The sequence below is a fragment of the Balaenoptera acutorostrata genome, chromosome X (assembly GCF_949987535.1).
Source record: "Balaenoptera acutorostrata chromosome X, mBalAcu1.1, whole genome shotgun sequence".
Classification (NCBI taxonomy): Eukaryota; Metazoa; Chordata; class Mammalia; order Artiodactyla; family Balaenopteridae; genus Balaenoptera; species Balaenoptera acutorostrata.
The window spans coordinates 24,363,825-24,371,937 of record NC_080085.1 but is presented as its reverse complement, the minus strand read 5'-3'; the positions used below and the strand labels follow the sequence as shown (position 1 = coordinate 24,371,937).

General features: G+C 41.5%; 1 protein-coding gene across 1 annotated transcript; it reads left to right on the top strand.

Annotated features, from left to right (window-relative positions):
- The first annotated feature begins 648 nt into the window (after positions 1 to 648).
- LOC103004977 (melanoma-associated antigen B10-like) lies at positions 649 to 1,704 on the top strand. Its single transcript, XM_007179167.2, has one exon. It carries the CDS (start codon positions 649 to 651, stop codon positions 1,702 to 1,704), a length of 1,056 nt encoding a protein of 351 aa, XP_007179229.2.
- The last annotated feature ends 6,409 nt before the right edge of the window (positions 1,705 to 8,113 follow it).

Below are 8,113 nucleotides of genomic sequence, written 5' to 3'. Positions count from 1 at the left end.
AGGGGTAGGTCTAAGGTCAGCCAAGGGAGAAATCTCAGGCCCTGCAAGAAACTAAGGTAAGGACTCTGTGTGAGGGGTGAGAATCCTGATTATCCCAGAATGGAGGTGGTCCCACAGAGTTCTGTCATTACTGTCATCCCAGGGTACACGGGGGCAGGTGTGCTCAGATGACGTCCCCTTTCAGTTCCTCCTCCAGGATGTCAGGGATGTGAGGGCTTTGGAGTGAGGGGTCAGCATCAAAGCAGTTGAGCACAGGACCTCAGGTGCTGCCAGAAGTCAAGGTAATGGCCCTGAATGTGAACTGAGAGAAACACCTGCTACTCCAGAACAGGGGAGGCTCCACAGGGCCTGGACTTGCCAGACCCTGTTATCAGCTCCAGTTAAGACCCAGGTAGGGCTGGAGAGCTGCAGCCTAAGGTGAACCCTAGTTACTTCCACAGAGTCCTCAGAGGAAAGGCTGATCAGAGAAGAGGAGCCTTATGGGTTCCTAGAGCAGTGCCAGCAAGGAAACCTGCAGAGATGGCCATCGATAAAGCCCAAAGCGGTATCTCCTCACTAAAGAGTATTATAACACCATTTCATCCTCTTTCCTCCAGGTCACCGAGTCATCTACCTTCTTTCCCACACTCCTGCCTGCTGTCAGTCATCATGCCTCGGGGTCAGAAGAGTAAGCTTTGTGCCCGTGAAAAACGCCGCCAGGCTCAAGAACAGCCCAGTGGTCTGGTGGAAGCTCAGGCCACTGTACCAGAGGAAGAAGAGTCCCCTTCCTCCCCATCTCCTCATTTCAAAGATGTTCCCCAGAGCTCACCTGCCACTGGAACACACAGCAGTCTCCAAGTGTCTGGGAGAGTCCGTTCCGCCACCACTACTGCTGCAGCTGTTTCAAGCATAAGATTTAACGAAGGTGCCGACAATCAAGGGGAGGAAAGGCCAAAAGCCTCCCAGGCCCAGGGTACCACTCAGCACTGGCCCAGAGGCCCTATTGACAAGAAGGTTGTTATGTTGGTGCATTACCTTCTGTACAAGTATCATATGAAAGAGCCCGTTACCAAGGCGGATATGCTGAGAAATGTAATACAGAGGTACAAGAATCACGTCTATGAGATCCTCAGGAAAGCCTCTGAGCATTTGGAGCTGGTCTTTGGCCTTGACGTGAAGGAAGTGGATCCCAACAGGAATACTTATGTCCTCGTCAATAAACTGGAACTAAGCTATGATGCAAAGCCGAGTGATGACAGAGAGGTTCCCAAGACTGGTGTGCTGATGACTGTCCTGGGCGTGATCTTCACAAAGGGCAACTGCGCCACTGAGGAGCAAGTCTGGGAAGTGCTGAATATAATGGGGTTGTATGCTGGGAGGAATAACTTCATCTGTGGGGAGCCCAAGAAGCTCATTGCCAAAGATTTAGTGCAGGAAAGGTACCTGGAGTACTGCCAGGTGCCCAACAGCGATCCTCCGCGCTATGAGTTCCTGTGGGGCCCAAGAGCCCACGCTGAAACCAGCAAGATGAAAGTGCTGCAGGTTCTGGCCAAGATCCATGATACGGTGCTCCCCACTGCCTTCCCACCCCACAATGAACAGGCTTTGAGAGATGAGGGAGAGAGAGCCCGAGCCAGGGCTGCAGCCAGGGCTCGTACTGCTGCCCTGGCCAGCGTGCGCTCCAGGGCCATAGCCAGCAGCTCCTCCCACCCCAATAGAGTCTGAGGCAGATTCTTCACTTTGTTGTTAAAAAGAGAAGTCCACATTCTAAGTAGTAGAAGGTTGGGGTGGGGCTGCAGACAACATAGTGTATAACATATATTTGTGTTTCTGTTCTATGTAGTAACTTGGATAATTTTAAAAAACATTGTTCCTTTTAATAGAAGGTTTAAGTAGCTTCAAAATCCAAATTTATGAGTGATGTTGCTCAAACACTGATTGCTGTGAATGATGTTTAAGAGTAAGAGTTTTATTATTTCGTAAAACTAATTGGAAAAGTTCTACCTTATTCAGTAATTTGGAATAAGATAACAGCAATAGATGAGGCATTTCCTTGGAAATGTGAAAAACTCAACAATGTAATAGTTGGGGTCAAGAAATGGAGAAATAAATAAAAGATGATAAATTCTTGGCTTCATTTATCACTTTTGGCCTGTTGTTTCATAACATGATATATATATATAAAAATAAAATAATATTGTAATAAATATTATTGTAATAGTATTTATTATTATTAATATTGGAGAAATAATATTGTAATAAATTAGACCTCTTTTTCAGTGGCCCACTTTTTTCTCCCTTAACAATAATTAAGCATCTAATCTTTGCAAAGCTCCCTGTTAGTATGGGGAATACTAAGATGAACAAGAATCATTCCTGCCCATAGAATTTTAAAGTAGAATTTTAAAGTCTTGGAGCAGCTATGACGTAAGGAATATTGTAAGATATCCCCTACAACTAAAAGGACAAGTCAAAAGATGGTGTGAGGACTTGGGGGTTTTAATTGTAGTGAAATGTAAATATCCCAAGGTAAAGGGGTTTGAGACCTTGGGAAACTGCAAGCCCTTCAGTGGGAGGTAATTTTAATTAAGCTGGGTGGTGGGTCAGAGGAGTTTGTTTGAGTGGTAGGCAGAGACTAAAATCTCAGATGATGTGTCTCAGATTGAGAGACTAAAGCCTGGAATGGAAAGCTGCTTTTAGCAGTTACTTCAAGACCATGTATAAAGCAGAGCGATCTTCACTTGGGGCGGGAGTGGAAGAGGGCCTGTGCTCTTTTTCCAGTGTCGGGGAACACAGTTCACAAAATAGGTGATTTGTGCACATTATAACAAGGGAGTGTCTGAGAAATAAGGGTGATACTTATATGAGGCGGGATGCTCAGAAGCCACTGTGCTGGCAATCTTTGCCTTGGGCTGGGAGAGACATAGTCCATCGGATAGATGGGCATTTTAATTAGGTTATCTGGGATCTAATTTGGTAAACTCTAAGCTAGAACTAGATTTGTGATGGAGGTAAAGTAATTGCAAACACAAGTGTTTTGGATGGAAGGGAAGATATAAGGGAGGGATGGAAATAGACTTTGACACAAATTTCAGGAATTTTGAGTTGCATCAAACTGGGTAGGATCCCCCACACCAGTAATAAATAATATATCCTAAGAAAATTTATACAGCAAGTAACTTAGTTTAACATGCTAAGCAACATATTGGCTGATTTCTTATGCCATATCCTAGAGAGCTACAAATTCTATATTTCCTGGATTAAAAAAAAAATAAACCAGAGGGGGAGGTTAGTAGGTTTTAGGGTGAAAATAATTATAGTAATAACTAAAGTTTAGTAAAACCCAATAAATGCCAGAGACTGTGCCAGTGTCTTGCATAAGTTACATTCCAACATTCCTATTTACATGATATATGTGAAGCAAGAGCAAGAGGACTACTTTTCAAATCCATTTCACAGATGAAGACTCTGAGGCTCACAGAATTTTGCAACTTTCCTGAGTTCACCTGGCTTGTAAGTGACAGAGCTGGGACTAGAACCCTGGTCTGAATTCCTCCAGAGCCCACACTGTTGCACCCCTCCCAGCCTGAGGCCAACCTTCTATCTTTTAATTCATTTTTCTTCTCATTACTTCACAATGTCTCCCAGGAAATAAAAAAAAAAAAGGTATCTGCAGCCAATGTACTAAACCCAGGTGTATTAATAAAGTGAAAATGAGAATTAAACACCAAGTTGGGACTATCTATGGCCTGCATTTGCCTAAGATTCTCCAGCCCCTATCCACAGGGTTCTTTTAGAGCTGATTCTACCCAGTGCTGGTACATGGGACCAGATCCAGTCCTTTCCGAATTACATCGCTCTTCCCCTGGGTCTTCCCCAGTGTGCCCTCATGCCCACATCTGGATCTTGACCTGCTGTCCAGCTCTCCCCTGCTTCCTTTTATAAGGCTGCACTCTGCTCCCAGTGGAACAGAAAACCCAGAATCACCCACCTTTCCCCTGATTTAGAGCATTCCAACTCCCTGCAGACATCCCCTGTCTGTCCCATCCCTGACTGTGGAATCTCTCTTCTAGCAGCAGCCCCAACCACTGTTGTTTACTTTGGAGGTGAAGTTTAGAAGTCTGCTCATCTGCCCTGGGTGCTTCCACCACACTTTCAAAATTTCTTCCAAATTGGCTTGTGAGTAGATTAGGCACAGGATCTACAGGTTCTTGCAAGATAAACCTGAAGTTAGAAGGTTTTAGAAAGCAGACAAGGTTAGAAAGAAACGAATTTAATCTGCTGACTTATTTGAGACTGGCCACTGAATCTGTACACTGATGAGTGAGCTTAACTAAGTGGCAAAGAACCAAAGCCTCCCTTCTAAATGGTAGATGAGGAAGGACCAAGGAAATCACTGTGTCACAACCATCTGCCTAGACTGGATTCTAACAGACCCTGTAGCCCTTCCAGAAGTTTATGCCAGTATTCCACATATTGCCACAAATTTAGCAGTTTACAACAACACAAATTTATTCTCTCACATGTCTGTGGGTGAGAAATCCAAGTTGCTTCTGCTGGTTTCTCTGTTCTGGGTTTCACAAGGCCCAAGTCAAGCTTTCAGCTGCCAGACCTCTCCTCATGAGTTCTGGGAAGAATTTCCTTCCAAAAGCATTCAGGTTTTGGCAGAACCCAGTTCTTTGTGATAATAAGACCGAGGCCCTGTTTTCTTGCTGACTGTCAGCTGGAGCTGCCATAGTTCCTCCAGACCTCTCCCCTGTCCTCACATGTGGGCCCATATATTTTGAGTCAGCAATTAAACTTTGAATCTTTCTCACGCTTGGCATTTCTCAAACTTCCCTGTCTGCCGCATCTCTCCTCTGCAGCAAGCCAGAGAAGGTTCTCTGCTTGTAAGGGGTCATGTCATTAGATTACCTGGGGTCCAGCCAGGTATTCCAGTATAATATCTTTATCTTAAAGTTGCTTGCATAACCTTACCACATCTGCAAAGTGCCTTTGTCCATGTAACATAACATATTCACAGGTTTTAGGGATAAGGTATGGGCATCTTCATGGAGCAATTATTCAGTCTACCAACAATGTAGAACATGTCTCCCTGGTGGACATGCCACCTTTGATAAGAAAAAAAAATTGACCATCATTTTCCTGACTCTTGCCTGTATCTGCCCAAGAGGAAAACCCTGGTTTTCCAGTGTGCCTAAAGACACCTGTACAACTGTTCAGGCATGTTCATCAGGTGATGGGCAGCAGAGGCTCACAAGCTGTGATTTTTGACCACGCAGAAAAAGGAAGAAGAAAAGTTTCAGTGTATTGAGACTACTGTAAAGGTAAGTGCAGAAAGGTACTATTTAGTGACAAAAGGTGACCGACACTTCCCTGCTGAGATTTACAGTGTCCTTTAGAAAACTGGTGTGAGCCTGTATCTGAAAACACCTGTCACACAGCAGACACTAGAAAAAGTTGGAGTGTTGCAAGGCAATTTTTGCCTTCTCAGAAACTTCTCCAAGAATGAAGAGGGCTTTTGTATACAAATTGTAAGTGTTGTACTTTACTGATGATCTCCTACTCCGTAACTGTTTGTGGAGAGATTGCAAGACTGTATCGTCCAGTCCACTTGTATTAGAAAGGGTTTTGTGACTACCCTTGCCACTGAAATATGAACAGAAACAATGTTTGTCCTTTTCAGACCAAGGCATTTGACAGTCAGTGTGCTACCTTGATGCTTTCTGTTCAATTCAGCAGCAAACATGCAAACCCTGTGCTGAGATGTGGATCCACATGGTGGAAGCAGGCTGGATCCCTGGGTCACATGACAGCAGAGACACTGGCCAACCCAAGGCAAGCCTTATGTGTAAGAGAGAGAAACTTTTGAAGTGTTGTCATTCAGGTTTCTGGCTTCGTCCTACATTTCTGCTAACAGATACTTTATCTGAATAACACACAGCTACAATCATTTCTGTTGTCCGTCTTACTTAAATATACTAATTACAATAGAAATACTGCATATATTCTTGATGCTAGAAAAATATAGATGAATCCAAATCCCATTCCTTATTTCATCCTCCAAAATTCTGCCTTACTCACAGGTAACCATAATTTTTAAATGTTAAACATTTAAAATGTTTAAAAATTTTTAAATTTTTAAATGTTTAAATTTTTAAATGTTAAACATTTTTAAATGTTTAAATTTTTAAATGTTTTAAATTTTTAAATGTTAAAAACATTTTAAAATGTTTTTAAATGTTAAATTGAAAATTTTTTAAATGTTTTTAAATTTTTAAAAAGTTTTAAATTTTTAAATGTTTTAAATTTTTAAATGTTAAATGTAAAAAAAACATTTTAAAATGTTTTTTAACATACATAGATAATGATGTACATATTGTTTTGCCTCTTGTCCCTGTCACTTAATGAAATGAGTGCAGGATTTTCCGTGAAAGCACATATGGATCCATCTCACTCTTTTTTAACTACCCCCAATAATTCTAAAGTGTGTATGTGCCATAATTAAATTAACCATTCTCCTGCTGATGGGCACATAAGTTGTTTTCCATTTGTTGCTATAACTAATAGAACTGATACCAACATCGTTAAATATAAATTATTGGGCAAATGTGTATTTTTTCTTATGGAAAGACATAGAAATGAACATTGGGTTGAAGTGGAAATAGTGTGTTGATTGTAAATTTTTATGAATATCACTGCTATTCTGTTTCAATAATACTGTACCAACTTATACTCTCACATATTAATGTATGTAAATATCATAAACTCACAGGCATTTTATTTGATCAACTTTAAATGTTGACCAATCTTTTATGTGAATATATATCCTCAATGTTATTTTATTTTGTATTTCCATTTCCTAATTATGTTACTCAAAAAATAATTCCTCATTAATTAATTCCTCATCCATACAAAGCAGGATTTTTGTAAGGTATCTTGAGTACTGGGTTATCTCTGGGTACGTGTTTTAAAATTCTATGTCAATAAGATTCTTTTCAATTACTTTAAGAAGCAAGGATTTGGTTAGAATGACTAGATCCCCAGGAAGAGTCTAGACAGGATATCCTCAGCTAGTAAGGAGCACCAGGAGGCCTGGGGGGTAAAGAAATTTCCAGAATCCATGAGAGAGGCCACATACTAAACCAAGTACTGATAGCCCAGGGCAGGCTGGCAGTCAGGGTTCTGAATTCAGAGCTCAGCAGATAGTGGAAAAGGGAACAGAAGGACAGAACACGGGGAATCTTGGAGGGTCCTGGCCAACTTCCGTGAAAAGGCTTAGAAAATCTATGAATCATTATTACCAGCTTAAAGTTGCAGAGCCATCTGAGTGGGTAGATCTACTGGATGAAAGGACCAGATGCTTGCCTGATACCCCTTCCTACCTTAGAATCCCCCCTGCTCACTGTCAGTCAGGCAGAGTATAGATAGCTCCCCCCTGTCATGCAGTGATAATATTAATGAATTCTGGGAAAGCCTACATCTCTTCACTACTCTGGTGGTTCTGTGCATCCTTGCCAGTGTACCAGGGCTGAAAGCTCTCTTGATGCCTGATGACAAAAGCTATTTCTTCTGTGTACAGAGCCCTTCCAGCACTGAAGTTGGGGCTAGAACATTAAAAAATAATCTAGATGCTATCCCCACCTTCGACTGCCTCCCTTGGTTCCTGAGTTCTTTGCAGCCATAAGGCAAACGTGTGTTCGGTAGTCTATGTTGCCACCAGATACTCTCTGGGGTAGACAGCTGGCACCAGGTATGTAAACATTTTACAGACTGGGTGGAGAGAATCATTGCAAATGGTGCAGATTGGGAGTTTGGGATTGACATGTACACACTGCTATGCTTAAAAGAGATAACCAACAAGGACCTACCGTAAAAAAAATAAATTAAAAAAATGATTGGAGTTGATATGTGATGTCCAAGTTGTTGTAATAACTCCAAATTGATTGAATCAAACATTAAAATTAAATTCTGTGTTAGCTATTCTCAACATTTTCAATAGTTTTCTAATTACAGAAAAGTTGCAAAGGTAGTACAGAGAGTTCCCTTATACACAGCACTCACTCTCCCCTATTCTTAATATCTTACATTAGTATGATAAATTTGTCACAACGATTGAACCAATATTGATACC